This window comes from Astyanax mexicanus, chromosome 6 (assembly GCF_023375975.1).
Source record: "Astyanax mexicanus isolate ESR-SI-001 chromosome 6, AstMex3_surface, whole genome shotgun sequence".
Classification (NCBI taxonomy): Eukaryota; Metazoa; Chordata; class Actinopteri; order Characiformes; family Acestrorhamphidae; genus Astyanax; species Astyanax mexicanus.
In genome coordinates, this window is record NC_064413.1 from 13,055,840 (window position 1) to 13,072,450 (window position 16,611).

The 16,611-nt window shown below is 41.1% G+C and overlaps 1 protein-coding gene across 2 annotated transcripts; it reads right to left on the minus strand.

Annotated features, from left to right (window-relative positions):
- Positions 1–1,948: 1,948 nt before the first annotated feature.
- LOC125802385 (uncharacterized) lies at positions 1,949–14,520 on the minus strand. 2 transcript variants are annotated; one of them, XR_007439449.1, is made up of 2 exons: positions 14,451–14,520; positions 1,949–2,186 (listed from the first exon to the last, which is right to left on the minus strand). XR_007439449.1 is itself a non-coding variant. In XM_049480277.1 (2 exons), the coding sequence occupies exon 1, from the start codon at positions 3,651–3,653 to the stop codon at positions 2,814–2,816; it is 840 nt and encodes a 279-aa protein (XP_049336234.1). In that variant the 5' UTR covers positions 3,654–4,362; the 3' UTR covers positions 1,949–2,186; positions 2,421–2,813. The 2 variants fall into 2 exon arrangements, 1 of the variants encoding a protein (XP_049336234.1); XM_049480277.1 differs by lacking the exon at positions 14,451–14,520 and adding an exon at positions 2,421–4,362.
- Positions 14,521–16,611: the final 2,091 nt, after the last annotated feature.

Consider the following 16,611-nt stretch of genomic DNA (forward strand, 5'->3'; position numbering starts at 1 on the left):
TTTAACTTAAATATTATAGATGAAGTATGAAAAAAATTACATCTTTGAAGAATTCTAATAATTATATTTCATGATAAACTTTATATTTAGAGAGTGTAACAGGTAACAAATGCTACTTTTTCAGTGTTCTAAGTAGTTCTTATTAATGTTTTTAATTACATATCTTACTTTTGCAATTAGGTCAATGTACAAGACACTATGCTTAATAATACAATATATTTAAAAGTTATTTTGTGTGCACATTTATACAAATCATTTTCTGGGGAAATAAATGGCAACGATTTGGCAGAATATGCCAAAATTGTATTTCTATGGTGCGTTAAATGTCAGATGCCCATTATGACAAATGTACCAATAAGTCAGACTCCTCCCTGCTGACTTACAGATGATTTAGATTTGTAATCCTACTTGCTGATGTTATTTTACTTATGTCTGTATTAACAGCAAGCTCATCTGGCACTTCACTGTCAAGACAACCAGTAGACGTTATTGATGGTAAGCACATGTATTGTTTTCTTTCAGATGTTAACAGTTGAAATTAAATCAAATCAAATCAAATTTATTTGTATAGCGCTTTTTACAACTGGTGTAGGCAGGAAGGCAAGGAAAAACTCCCTCAGAGCTGCAGGAGGAGGAAGAAACCTTGGGAGGACCAAGACTCACATTTAAGGGGGGACCATCCTACCACTGGTCAAACGGCTTTTAAATTAAAATTTAAAAAGTCTTTTATACATCCACATAGGTTTTATATATTCAGGAGTATAATAGTGCCACTAATGGCTTGGATGTAATCAGTAGTGGAGAATAAGATGGATGATCTGCAGCTGATCTGTGGTGGGTGGTGGATGGAGAAGTAACTTCAGAAACTTCCATCAGTCTGGCCGGACAGGAGACGCGAGAGCAGAGTTGAGGCGCTTTATAAGAGAAAGCTCTTCCTCCTGCAGAGCTCCTCTGAATTTTAGGAACTACTAAGAAACCAGCACCCTGAGATCTAAGTAATCGCGGTGGTTCATAATAGGAGATGAGGTCTCGCAAATACTCAGGGGCGAGCCCGTGTAGGGCTTTATACGGAGAGAACAGGAGAATTTTATAGTCTACTCGGAATTTGACTGGAAGCCAGTGCAGTGCTGATAGTACTGGACTAATATGGTCAAGTTTTCTCGTTTTAGTAAGGACCCTGGCTGCAGCATTTTGAACTAGCTGAAGTTTATTTAAGTTACTGCAGGAACATCCAGACAGTAGCGCATTACAATAATCTAGCCTTGAGGTAATAAAGGCATGTACTAATTTTTCTGCGTCATGCAGTGATAGGGCATTTCTTAGCTTGGCAATATTACGGAGGTGTAGAAAAGCTGTTCTAGTAATATTAGATATGTGTTTATCGAATGCTAGATCTGAATCTATAATAACTCCAAGGTTTTTAGCTGCTGAACCAGGTGTGACGGAGAAGTCAGCCAGATTTAACATTAAGTCTGATAATTTATTTCTAGCAGCTTTGGGGCCTAATAGGAGAACTTCTGTTTTTTCACTATTTAATAGGAGGAAGTTGTGCTGATATGATATGAAAGTCTATTTTTAATGTCAAACCAGGACATTATCCATTTGAATACTCTACTATTAACATATCAACATGACTTTATGTATTTTTGTTAATATTTTTGGATTACAGAACCTGATCCAGCCAAGGCCGCTTAACTGTTCACCAAGTCAATACTTAAGGCCAGTTAAGACAAAGACCACCTGAACTTCACCTTAAGCTTGAGAGATTCCTTGGTGGAAAGAAACAGGGCCATCATTTTTTTGATTTCCTCTCTAGTGACAATGATTAAATTGCACTTTTAAATTACTTTAATATTGTGCATTCTGATGCCGTTCTGTCTACCTCAGTTCTTATTCAGTGTTTTTTTGGTTATGCATTATGTTAAAACTTACAGGTACTGTAATTCATTATTTAATCTCAGTGATTAAAGGCAGGGACTAGATTTGCTTCACTACTCTCGAATTACTTCCATTGCTTTTATTCTGTCCGTAATGTGTGTTCCCTCTACACATCAATGACAGATAGCTAACACACAGAATACAGAGAAAGACGAACACAGGGATGTAATTTAAGTGTTTTACTTAAATATTTTCTCTCCTTTCTTTGGTTAGAATTTTGTTCATTCCCTGGTTCTTTGTTTTGTAAACTGCAAAGAACACAAATATACAATGATTTGTTTACAAACTACTTAAAAATATAATACACATGAATTTACATTGTTTACAGATAGAACCAATTTACCCAATAAACTGCATTTAGATTTCTAACATTTAGAATTTTAGCTCTCTAACACACGAACATCTTATTTATTGCTCCAACAGTATATCCACAACATATTTATCTGCTTACAACATAAACTATGAAATAAAAGTGAACTTACAAGCAAAGGCTGTCCCAGGCACAACAAGAAGGAAAAAAGAGGAGAAGCTCTTTGTCTAGCCTCATGGAGATTTTCTGCCTACTTCTGGCTCTTTCTAGCTAACCTTTACCCTCAGAATCACATGTTCTGAATTAACCAATGGAAAAATACCTTCAGCTTAATTGTTATACAAAAAAGCACCACTAGGTGCCGCAATTATGCACCAAATAATAGCCACATTATATGTGCCATGACACTCCCCTGGTATTGGATAGATACCACTATTTTACCTAACAACCTAAAGATGAAGAATGTCCACAGGAAACTCTTAGTCTTTTGTAGACATCAGAAGCACAGTTTCTGAAACATGTCTGAGGAATGACTTGATTGTCCCATGTCTTGAAACTCTGAGTTCTACCTTTCTGACTTTTCCGTCACTGCAAGCAATGGCCTTACAAGAGCCATGGGCCAGTCATTGCGTTTAGCTTGGGCATCCTTGAGTAGGACAATATGACCTTCTTTCAAGTTTGGACGTTCTTCTTGCCATTTGCTGCGGCTCTGGAGTGTTGCTAGATATTCATGTTTCCATCTGCTCCAGAAGGTGTTGGCAAGGTGTTGCACCTGTCTCCACTGTTGTCTATGGATGTCTGATTCCTTGAAGTCTCCTGGAGGTGGAAGTAGGGTGCAGGCCCTTTGAGTAAGCAGCATTGCTGGTGTCAACAAGAAAGGTGAGTCTGGGTCAGTCAAGATAGGGGTAAGGGGTCTGGAGTTAATGATTCCTGTGACCTCTGCCATGAAGGTAAACAACACATCATGCGTCAAGCGAGAAGGACTGGTCTGCTGCAACATAGAGTCCAGTATGCGTCTGGCGACACCTATCATCCGCTTCCAGGCCCCTCCCATGTGGGACGCATGAGGCGGATTAAAGACCCATGAACAACCTTTTTCACTAAGGTGCCTCTTCACATTGGATGCATGAGGTTCAGTCAGTATGATCTCCAAATCTTTACAAGCCCATACAAAGTTGGTCCTGCAGTCTGAGCGAATCTGCTTCGCAGGGCCCCGCAGAGCAAAGAATCTTCTCAAGGCATTTATAAAGGTGGAGGAGTCCATGCAGTCAATCAATTCGATGTGTACAGCATGAGTACTCAAGCAAGTGAAGAGAACAGCCCATCTCTTGCTTGAAGCTTGTCCTCCTAGCGTACATCTGGCAACCACTGTCCACGGGCCAAACAAATTCAGGCCGACATACATGATTGGTGGTTCAGTGCTAAGACGATCAGACGACCATCTTCTGTTCAGTAACTTTCCCACAAAGCTTTTTGCATGTTACACATTTGTGATAAGCCTCCTAACACCTACAATCCAGTAGCCTGCAGAGCGAACAGCAGCTTCTGTAAGTATGCGGCCCTGATGACTGACTCAACTGTGGTAGTGATCCACGAGAAGTTTTGCAACGTGACTGCTCCCTGGAACGATCACAGGAAACTTCTCTTTGAACTCCAAGACAGAGTGTTTAAGGCGACCCCCTATCCTGAGAAGGCCCTCATCATCCTGATAAGGGTTTAGTTTTCTCAGAGGACTGTTCCTTGGCATGTCTTTTCCTTTTGCAATACAGTCAAGCTCCTCTTTGAATGCTTCCTGCTGCACACTCTTGATGATAACTGCTTCTGTTTGCGAAAGTTCTTCGACTGTGCGTAAACTTCTACAGTGGTGCCATGATCTGCAGGATGTCTTCTGATTCTCTGTCGTCTTGTATGACTGGACAATGTGTATGAGAGAAGTCATGGCTCTCAGTAATGTCCTCCATGAAGAGAATCGCTGTGAGGTCAAACCTCTCCTCTTTCGGAGATAGTTCCTCAACCTTTGACAGGAAAGCTGGTCCTGTGAGCCATGTTGTGGAGGTCAGCGAGGCTGCTGGTACAGAGCGAGTGGCATGGTCTGCGGGATTATGCCTTGTGGAGACATATGCCACTGACTTGGGCTAGAGACCTTTCGGATACGTTGCACTCTATTGACCACATATACATAGAAATGTCTTGTCTGGTTGTAAATATACCCTAGGACCACTCTGCTGTCTGTATAGAATTCGGTGGCATCTAGAGTGAGGTCTAGTTCGCTTGTGACTATCTCTGCTATCTTTGCAGCTAGAACAGCAGCTCCCAGTTCCAATCTGGGAATGGTATGAGAAGATTGGAACGCATCTGAGAATATATGAAGCTCCTTCCTCCGAAGGAGGAACAAGAACTTTCCTTGGATGGTAACTGGCATAGCAAACCCAAGTGGGTCAAAAAGACTGTTGACTGTAGCAAGTATTCCTCTGCGTGTGAAGGCCTTCTTCGTTTCAGCCACACGGAAAGTGAATATGTCCTTCTTCAGGTTCCAACTAAGTCCAAGGCTGTGTTGGATGGGAACAGAATCAACTTCCATCTGAAGCTCTTTGAGTCCTTTTGCACAGTCTTCAATTGGGAATGCTTCTATTACTTCTTCACTGTTGGATGCAAACTTGTGAAGCCTCAAATTTGAGTTAGCAAGCATCTTCTGTGTTTGTGCTAATATGTCGATAGCTTCAGCAGCAGTGGGCATTGACAAAATCCCATCGTCTACATAGAACCCTCACTTCACAAAGTGTGAGACATCCGACCCATATTCCTTTTCACTAGGGCTGCAGCTATCGATTCTTTTTGTAATCGGGTACTCTACTGAAAAATCGATTCGATTAATTGAGTAATCGGATAAAACATTTTTTTTGTTAAAGAGCAATTAAAAAGGAATTTTACTCAATAATGAATGACCAATTGGTTTCCTTTTTTAGATAAGTTATATTTTTAAATTCACAACATTTCCAAATTGCAAATACAAATAAATAAAACACAATAAATAAATAAATACCACAATAAAAAAATTAATTTAATTACATTACTTTCACATTTGGATTTCTTGTAAATAACAAATATAGGGTATAAATCAATAAAAAAGGCATAAACATCGTCTTTGTGTTGTGCATCTTAGCTTCTGAGACGTTGTCAGTTCTGCCAGTGTTGGATCAGTGTGCTGCATTCTTTTACCACCAAGCCGCTTCTCCAAAATATATCAGGACCTGTGCAATAATTGTGACACACAAGTATTACAAATGTTGCTTTTTTCTTTATTTATATGTTGGACTATTTGGGTCTAATTACATCACTAAGACTAATAACTCTAATAATAAGTTCATGGCCGTGCATTTATTAAGATTGACACCTATCGCATTGGGGCACATTAGACACTAGTGGTAATCAATATTTTACCCAATAAATAAGAGACACACTTCCTTATATGAACAACAGTGTTCATACTTTTTTGTCTCACCGGCCAAATGTACTCTTAGATGAAGAAATCAAGCATTTAGTTTCCAGCCAAAGTAACTTCAGTTTAGCTAACTTTTAACATTTTTATTGTTTATATTCTGAACTCCACAGCGATGTGTTTACTGTTTACATAAAGCCTGTATGAACTCTGTTCTAATAAACTAACCACACATTATAGACAGTGCTTCTATTAATTCACACTCCAAAGCGCTGTCGTTTTGTTATTAATTCACATTAATGTTAATCTCATTGATTTATTATAAGTTATATTTACCTGCTCTCTCGGCGTCCTCGCGTCTCGGGTGTCCCCGGCTCAGATGGTGCAGCATTAAAACGCGCTGTTTTGGCACTGCACCGAGTACAGGTCACAGTTCGAACATAAAATGCTTTTTTTCCTTTAAAATCGCTGTTTTCTCTCGCCACTTCCATTTTTGCCGCTGCTCAAACCTCCGTCTCCTTGTTCCCGGGCAGGGTGACGTAACGCTGAGCGCGTTGTCAAAATAAAAGTCGCGAAAATACCGCGCGCTGAGTTTATTAATTAAATAAACGTTTCACCCCTACTTTTCACCATGTTTAGCTGTGCGTCGGAGACCGTAAATAGCCACAGCAGGAAACGGGCTGTTCCCGAAGACGTGTACCCTCATTCGGTATTCGATTATCTCCTTACTGCTGTCGTTGTCCCTGAACCAGAGAAAGCGGAGAAAATCTCTGTCTTCCTCTTTTACAATGAAACTGTGGAGCATCTGCTCGATGTCCGCAGTGATAGCCACTGGTTCCTGACGGAAACGAGGTAAAACCACAATCAGGCTATTGTTAAGGTCTGGTCCAGTTAAAAGAACATAATTTAGGGAGAAGCCTTGGTTTTGTGCGCTGGAGTCAAAGACGACCCTAATCTGACCTGGCTTCTGCGGATGGTACACCCCAAACATAGGTAAGTACCAACACTCTTGCCCTTGTAGCATCGGAGGGGCTACCTCAGCATGGTCACGATCAAAGATGTTCTTCATATAGTCATAGAAATGGGTCTTCATCTCTGGCTTCTTCTCCAACGTGAGAGAAGAGATTTTAAGCGTGTGAATGCCTGGTCTCGATTATTGGGAAGCCGCTGGTGTGGCGTCTTGAAAGGGAGTGGTGCCACCCAGCTGTTACTACCATCCATGAACATCTCTTTGTCCATGATTTCTAGAAAGAGTCTATCTTCAATAGACAGTCCAACCTTGTCATCATTTTCTGACCTGTTAAAGATGGTGTTCCCTATGATGTCATCCAAGACAAGGTTGTCACAGGCTAGAGAAACCTTGGGCAGCAGGTTGTCACCAAACTTCTCCTTAACGCAAAACTGATTAGGACAAGGAGAAAAAAAGGTCACAGCTCAAACTCACAGCTGCAGGCTTGTGCATTGGCCCTAGACAAACATTTCCTACTATGACCCAACCCAGGTCAAGTCTCTGGGCGTAGGATGTGTTACTGGGTCCATTCCGTCTTTCACGCACCTTGTGAACTTGAAGGATGTCACGACCCAGGAGGAGAAGAATCTTGGCTTCTGGGTCGAGCAGAGGAATATGACGAGCAATGGGCCTTAGATGAGGATGCGAGTGGGCTGCATCAGGGGACTGCATTCAGTCCTGTCATTCGGCATTTGATTGCATTCAATCAAGGTTGGCAATTTCAGCTTAGTTCTTCCATCTAAGGCCTCTACAATCAAACCTTCTCCCTGTGGTTTCTGTAGTCCCAGAGCATGTGTGTAGGGTGTATGCTGAGTTCACACCTTTAACATTCATTAGCTCGAAGAACTCCGTTCTGGCAAGTGAACGATTGCTCTGATCGTCCAAGATCACATAGAGCTTGACTGCCTTATTTGGATAGCCCTCTGGATAAATCTTGGTTAAGCAGATCTTTGAACAGGATCTTGCATTTCTACCATCTCCGTGGACTCCGGTATGTTTTGATGTGACTGCAGATTGTGGCAATTCAGCTTCTCTCTCCCCGCCATGCTCTGAAGGAGGGAGGATAAAAGGGGGAGGTCCTGGATGCAAGGCTGAGACATGAGCATCACTGCCACATTCCATACACTTGATTGCTGCTCTGCAGTTCCTGGCTAGATGGCTGACTGTAGCACAACATCTGAAGCAAATGCCGCTTTCTTTTAAGAATGCTTTTCTCTCCACTAATGGCTTGCTCCTGAAACCTCTACATCGTGTGAGAGGATGAGTTTTTTTGTGAAGGGGACATTTCTTGTCAACATCCTCCAAATTGCTGCTTAGACCACTTAATTGACTTGTGTCATCTAAGGAGACTTCCGTCTTACAGGTGTAGACTGAGCTTTTTGCTTGTCGCCTGGCTGGATGTTCCAGTTTCACTGAGGTTTGGGTTCCTGGTGAAGAAACGAAGCTCGGGTCATTGCGTGTCCGTGCCTTTCTGCAGATGAATTCACAGAAGAATGTGAATAGAGGAAAGGCAACATGATTTAAGACTCTTTTCAATAACTTCTGGAGACCCGTAGCATTCTTCCAAACGCTCCCAAGTCTGTCTAAGACCTTTGGTAGGATTGCCTACATGCAATGCTCAAATCCTCCTCACCTGCAGACTGTTCTCCTAACCATTTTGATATGAGGTCTAGCTGCTCACTAGCTAATAGGTGTAATCCCTCTATGGCATTCATAAACGATGACCTCCATGCCCAGTAGTTCTCTGGACAATCGTCAAATTTTGTGAGTCCAGAGTTAAGTAGCTCACGGTGTGCCAAATACCTAGCAATCTCACTCGTGTTAGCATCTTTAAATTAAATGCAGGCTGTGGTGTAGATTCAAAGGGCAAGTGGTTGATCGGAGGTGCTGACTTCTGAGGCTGCTGTCTTCTATCATTGTTCAGCCTTTCATATAGAACTTTGTTCTTTGTAGCTCTGGGTTGATACTGTCTTATTGGTGTTTCAGCTCTGAGTTCACAAACAATGGGCTCTAGGGGTGGCTGATACGGTTCAGCTCCTAAAGAAGTTGCAAGCCCTACCTCTGCCTGACACTGAATGTAGTTGTGAACACGTTCTGAAACTTCTTTTACTTCTGACTTCCTATCTTCGCTCTCACATTCTACTGCTGCCTCCAGCACTTTCATTTCGGCCATAGCTGCAGCTACCTCACTTTCTTGCTTTATAGCTGCTAAAGTCGCTTCCATACGTGCCTCTGTGACCTTTAATTAAGCGTTTTCAATCATGACTTCAGATTCCTTTTGAATATACGCAGCCCTGGCTTGGGCAGCCTCCAACTTAGCTCGAGCCTTGGTTGCAGCTATGCTAGCTGAGGAGCTTCTTTATCTACTTGAGGTAATGGTAATGATCTACAGACATCATGTTTTGCAAATGCCACCCAGGCATATAAAGGTTGATGATGAATGAGAAGTGAATGAGACAAAGCTTGCTTTCCTCTACACACCAATGACAGATAGCTAATTCCCTGGTTCTTTGTTTTGTAAACTGCAAAGAACACAAATATACAATGATTTATTTACAATCTACTTCAAAATACAATACACATGAATTTACATTGTTTACAGATAGAAACAATTTACCCAATGAACTGCATTTAGATTTCTAACATTTAGAATTTTAGCTCTTAAACACACAAATAGCTTATTTATTGCTCCAACATTATATCTACAACATATTTATCTGCTAGCAGAGATCACGTGATGCGCTCATGAGTCCACAAGCACGTTGAAGGCGCTCTCGCGACCCCGGCTCTTTTTGGACTTATTTTCTTTAATATTCTCTTTGGCTATGATTTCGGGCGATTTGTCTGATTCTCCTTTATGGCTACCACTCGAAAGCAACTTAATTTGACTCCAACATCTCCTCCAACAAAGAAGAAATTGAAGTCAAACGACTCCACGGAGCAAGCTAACATGGCGGACGCTATAGCCAGGCTGGAGAGCGTTCTGACACGAGAGCTAGCAGCTTTGAGGGCAGACTTCTCCTCGCAGATGAGCATGGTTCAATCACTGTGCTCGAGATTTGACCAGCTAACAGGTGAACAGAGGGCACAGAAGAAAACTCTTAACGACCATGCTCGCAGACTGGAAATTATCGAGCAACAGGTGGTGGACTTGCAGGATAGGAGCAGGCGCAACAACCTCCGGCTGGTGGGGCTGCCTGAGGGAGCCGAAAAGGACGACCCGGTAGGCTTCATCAGGCGGTCGCTGCAGCAGTGGTTCCCATCGCTAACAGGCAAGGAGGTGGAAGTCGAGCGTGCACGTCGCATATACAGCAAGACAAGCACAGACCAACAGAAACCGAGGATCTTCATTTTTAAGCTCCTCCAGTAAGGCGATAGAGATCTGATCCTTCGCGAGGCGAGGAAAAACGGGCCGATGAAATTCAATGGCGGATCCACACTCAGCTTCTTCCCCGACTTTTCCCCTTGTATGGCCAAGAAATGGAGCTCCTTTACTACAGTTCGCAGGGAGATGAGGGAAGCAGGCATTCAGAACTTTCTAATTCTTCCAGCGATCCTCAAGGTCTTAATCACAGAGAAGTTAAAATGCTGAACAATCCGGAAGAAGCCCACCAGCTCCTCGTCTCCCGGATTCAATCGACCTCTGCAGAAATGGAGCCGGTTTAATTTGCAACCCGAGAGGTAGCAGCATCTTAATTTTGTTTTCTGACTGCCGATTATGAGTCTGGACTAAAATTGAAGAAACTGGAGCTTCCTATTTTGTTGTTGTGCCACTCGCTTGCGAACTTCACACGCTGTTAAAATGACTTGCTTTATAGAGTGGGTTTATTGTTTTCAGTCTATGATAATTCACTGTTTAATAGAGCTGGGATTTGCGTCCTTAACGTGCATAGACCAATGTGGTTGCCACGGATTGTTGACGGTGAGGTAGGCATGCCTGAGCTGTTAGTATGCTCAGATTGCAGTAGTTTTGTGGGGTGGGTTTTCTTGGGTTATTTTTTGGTGTTGTTATTGGGACGGGTTTGGGGGTGGGATCCTGACAGACTCCAATTTAATGTGATATGCTTTATTTATGCTGTATTTGGTAAGAATTTGTTTACAGTGAATCTAGCATCCGATAGTCATGACTGATTTAAATATTCTTAGCTGGAATGTTAATGGTTTAAATGATCCCCATAAGCGTACGAGCTGTTTGGAATTGTTAAGACGAAAAAAGATTGATCTAGCTTTAATCCAGGAATCACATTTGAGGGGAGAAGATGTTCACAAGTGTAACAATACATTTTATGAAGTGATTTCTTATTCCACTGCGGGCAGCAAAACGAGCAGTACTATGATTATTGCACGAAGGAAATTACAGATTACTGTTTTGGAAAAGGGCGACGATGCGGAGGGCAGAATAGCTCATGTTAAAACTCTGGTTGCTAATAGAAAAATTGCGTTTCTCTCTGTTTATGCCCCCTCTACCGGAGACCCGAGCTTTTACTCTGCTTTATCTACCTATCTTTTGGATATGTCAGACTGTGAGGTGGTTTTAGGGGCAGATATGAATGCAGTTATGTCTTGTACATTAGATCTATGGCGTTCTCTAAATCCGTCCCTGAAGAAATATACATTTTTAACAAAAAGACACAGAACATACTCTCAAATTGATTACGTATTTATATCTAGATCTCTCCTATTATTAGTGCCCATGGCAGATATCTGGGCTATGACTTTATCAGGTCATAATAGTACTTTTTTCAGATTAGTAATAACCCCTAAGCCGCCACGGGCACCACGATGGCGTTTTAACATTAAAGTTTTACAAGATAAAGCGTACTGGGCACAGTTTGTTTATTAAAGTGAATCAGGGTTCGGTGGATGATCCATGTATACTTTGGGATGCAGTGAAGGGCTTTATTAGAAACAATTCAGTATCGTATGCATCATGGAACAATAAACAACTCCTTAAGAAGGTATCTGATCTTGAAGCGCAGCTAACATCTAACGAGTAACGAGAAATTTGCCAACATTATCGTTAAATCTGCTGCTGGTGAGATCTTGACTGACAAAACTGATATTAATGAAACATTCCGTTCTTTTTATTCGGAACTATATACATCTAAAGTAAAATCCAAAACTGACGCCACCTTATATTTCCTTTCCTCGCTTAACTTACCATGTTTTACAGATTCTGAGGCAGAAGTCTTAGCCGAATCTGCACTTCAGCTAATGAATAAAGGAAAGGCTCCCGGTTTAGACGGAATCCTGAGTGAATTTTATTTAACATTTTGGACTGAATTGGGCCCTCTTCTATTGGATAAAATGATACAACACTCCATTAGAAAGGTTTTTTTCGTCAACAAGTTAACATGGCTGTTATATCTGTTCTTCTAAAGAAGGACAAAGACCCTACTTCATGTGCTAGCTACCGTCCACTTTCATTGATAGGCTCAGACATATAATTATATGCTAAAGTTTTGCCTTGCCGATTAGAAGCTTTTATGACTAAACTAGTCCAACAAGATCAAATCACGTACTGCTTCAGACAATCTTAGACGTCTACTACATGTTATTCACTCTTCGGACCAGACAGATTGCCTACATGCAGTATTGTCTCTAGATGCTCTGAAAGCGTTCGATAGACTCGAATGGAGCTACTTATGGTTAGTCTTAGAAAAAATGGGTCTTGGTCCAAATTTTATAGACACGATTAAAGTTCTATATTCCAATCCAACAGCAGTTATCCTAACAAGACATACTTGTTCACAACCATTTTAATTAGGCAGAGGGACCCGTCAAGGTTGTCCCCTTTCTCCCCTGCTATTTGCTTTGTCCATTGAACCCTTTGCACGGGCTGTTTGCCAATCGTCATTGATCTCACCAATAGTTATTAACAATACAGCTCATCATATATCCTTATATGCGGACGATATTTTATCGTTTCTGGACGAGCCAAATCATTCTATTATCCATATTTTGACACTATTTGATCATTTTAGTCTCCTCTCTGGTTACAAGATTAATTGGAATAAATCCTGTTTTCTCCCACTTAATTTTGACCCTAATACGATAAAATTTCCTAGCACTATCCCGATTGTCAAATCCTTTAAATATCTTGGTAAAGAAATTTTTCCTTCCTTAATTGACACTGCGACAAAAAACTTTAATGGCATTTTATCCAAAATCAGTTCTGACCTGTCCAATTGGTCTCATTTCCCTAATTCCCTACATGCACGCATATCGGCAGTTAAAATGAATGTTCTTCCCTGCATACATTTTTATTTATGTATGATTCCCCTCCCTCCACCAGTTGGGTTTTGGGACAAGCTTAGATCTAAACTGTCTTTTTATATGCCCTATGCCCAAGCTTTTGTACTGCGAACAGTGGCAGTTTGGCTTAACCCAAATCTTTGTACATCGTGGCGTCCAATTGAAGAGGCTATTGTTGCACCACACAATCTGGAGGACTTGATATTTAGTGGCATATCTATCAGACAATGTAAATTACGTTTTGGCCCTATAATATCATACTTAATATCCACATGGAGAACCATAGAAAAACTGACAGGATCAGTTGTAAAATTGCATCGTCATTCCCCACTTTTTTACAATTATAATCTCTCTGTTAATGCTCCCTTTTGCTGCCCGCAGTGGTCTCAGAGACACGTTAAAACATTTAAATATGTATACAGTGATGAAGGCCTAAAGTCTTTTCAGGACCTTCAATCTCAATTTGATATACCGACTACTTCTTTTTATATGTATTTACGAATTAGATCAGCACTTCGTGCTAATGGGGTTTTAACAAACACAAAGCTACCCATACATCCTTTGCGCAAGTTAATTTTACAGGGTGATGTCACCCCAAATTCGGTCTCTAACATTTACTCTTTTTTACTGAAATCTACATACACCCCTCTGTCAATTATCCCGGTATGGAAAAATGACCTGAATAACGATTTACAAAACATCTCTCCTGACCATATTTGGGGTTTAACATTCGTATCCTCAAAAAATCCAAATCACCAAGTAGTCCATTGAAAATTTATACATAGAATATATTTTACTCCATTGAAGCGATACCACATGCAACTGACAAATTCTCCCTTATGTGATGCGTGTTGCCTAGGGGAATTAGGAACTTTTATGCATTATTTCTGGTCCTGTCCTACGTTATCAACGTTCTGGAGTCAATTGACATCGGATATATCCACTCTTATTGAGGAAGAACTACATTTACCTCCAGATTTATTCTTTTTTCGTAACAACTTCTCTAATCTTAATCTGTCATCATGGCAGAGGAATTTGCTGTTGGCAGCTTTTACAGCTGCAAAACTTCCATTGACAAAACGCTGGGATTACACTTTTAAGTTGTGCAGAAATATTTGGACTCAAACCTTACTGGACATTATATCTATGGAGCTATCAACAGCCTGGATACATGGTGCCAAAGCCAGGACATTGAGAAGGTGGCGGAACGCCTTTGAAAAGGTGAAGCTGCTTCTTGTACTAAAGTGAACTTTCAAAAGTGGACTGTTATGACTGATTGCTGGAGTTGTTATACATTTATTTTATTTGATTATTATTTTTTTTTTTTTCCTTAGGATATGTCAGAAAGTATATTGATACGCCTGGGTGGGGCTGTCAGGAAGGGGTGAGGGAAATGTGGAAAAAGGGAAAAAAAGAAAGAAAAACAATAAAAACAATTGTTCACAAAAAAACATATTTATCTGCTTATGACATAAACTATGAAATAAAAGTGAACTTACAAGCAAAGGCTGTCCCAGGCACAACAAGAAGGAAAAAAGAGGAGAAGCTCTTTGTCTAGCCTCATGGAGATTTTCTGTCTACTTCCAGCTCTCTCTAGCTTACCTTTACCCTCAGAATCACAATGTTCTAAATTAACCAATAGGAAAATACCTTCAGCTTAATTGTTATACAAAAAAGCACCACTAGGTGCCGCAATTATGCACCAAATAATAGCCACATTATATGTGCCATGACAGTTTTAATTTCAAAGGTGACAGCAATCGGTGAGGGAGTGAATAGGTATGTGCTGTCTACAGTGATGGAAAATCTTCAGAATGGCTTCATTCTTAAGCAAAACACAGGTACATTTGATTGATTTTGTTTGTTCTGCTGCTCCTTCTTCAAATTAAATGTTTTTGTTTAATTTTTAGAAATTAACCATTTCTTTCTAGGAGTTAAGACTTTGCTCTTTGAGGGTGAGCAAGACAATCTTGTTCCTTCCACCTCTCAGGCACTTTTGGAAAGTAATTTTTTTTGTTATAGCCGGACGCATAATTGGACACTGTTTTTTGAATGGTGTTCCACGCCTTGCTGGGTTGAGCAATGCCAAGAGACAAGAGACAGCAACCATCAGTGTGTCCGACTGTGTGGACCAGGATGTTCGGGATGTCATCCATCTGGTTTGAATGAATGAATGAATGAATGAATGAATAAATGAATAAATGTATGTATATGCATTCTCTTTTTTAATTAGAATTAGTTTATTTAAATTCTAAATGATATCTTGCATGTTGAGTTTCCACAGTTGTTTGCATTTAAACTGTTTTAAAACTCAGTTTTACTGAACTCTCTGTCTTTTATCAGTTGGAAGGAACCGAAGAACTTTCTGAGGACCAGAAATCAACAGTCCTTTCTGTGAGCCTACCCTGGGACTTGCCCGGTGTCACATCAGGGAACAGGTGGTGGCTTAGGGAGAAAATTCTTCTCCATGCTGTAAGATTTTCATTTATATTTTTCAACTATAATTCTTCTCTTCTGACCCTGTCTTTTGGATTTGAGAGGTTAACATCGAGGAATGTCTGTGTTTTCTTTAATGATAAAAACTGCTATTTATGTATAATGATATGCTATAGTTTTAGGTGCATCTGCTCTTTCTACGCTTTACTGTTCTTTAGCTAATCTAAAGGCTACATGAAGTTTGGTAGACTGTAGTGATTGATGCACAATATGTGCCCCAGCATTAGCTCCCACGCTGTCATTTCATCTTAATAGAGCGAGTTGCTTTCATTCCCAGTCACTTCCACATTGAAATAATACTACTGAAAGTTGGCTGTGGAATATTTAGTAGTGTATTTCCTTGTTTATTTCTTAGTGTTTTGCTTCTTGTTGTTTCCCTTGTATATATATATGCCTGCCCTGTTTAGTTTTGGTTATTTCTTGGTTATTTTTGGTAGTTTCTAGTTTCTTGTTTATTCCTTGTTTATGTTCTTAGCTTTGTTTGTTTCTTTGTTTATTTACTCCCTGTTTGTATATATATATATATTTAGTACTTCTTGTTTGTTTAGTTTATGTTCACTAGTTCCTCTCCTTTGTTTTGGTTTACTATATTACTACGTGTTCTTTATTTGTTTATCATTGTTATTTATATATATATATTTATTAAATTATTAATTTAGCCCTTACCTGCACTTGTGTCCGCCTCCTCGTCTCCCTGCCTGGGTCATCCCCATTTCCTGACAGAAAGACCGACCTTAACATGGACACAGCAGGTTCTGCCTGGACTGGCACCAGGATGGCGATTCGCCGTACTCCAGGCGGGATCCCGGTGCAGGAAAACTCGAGGCCTCATGGACGCCGCAGGCCTCGGGGTAAGCGTTCTAAGGGGTCCCGCCAGCTGGAAGAAGACCCCTTTTCCGGGGAGGATTTTCTTGGGGGGGCGATGAGGGTTGGTGCTATGAGCCTCGGTGCCTCCGTGTACCCGAGGCTCAAGGAGCGGGACCCGTGGGACTTTCTCGGGTGCGCTCCCAGCAGCTCCGAGGACGAAGAGGAGCTCTACCCCGCACCAGTCCGAGCTCCTTTACCGTTCCCCCCAGGGGCGGTGCTCTACCCGGCTCTCGGCCGCACAGCTCAAGAGGACGTCCCGACTCGTGTCCATCAGCCTCCCAAGGCGCGCTCCGTACC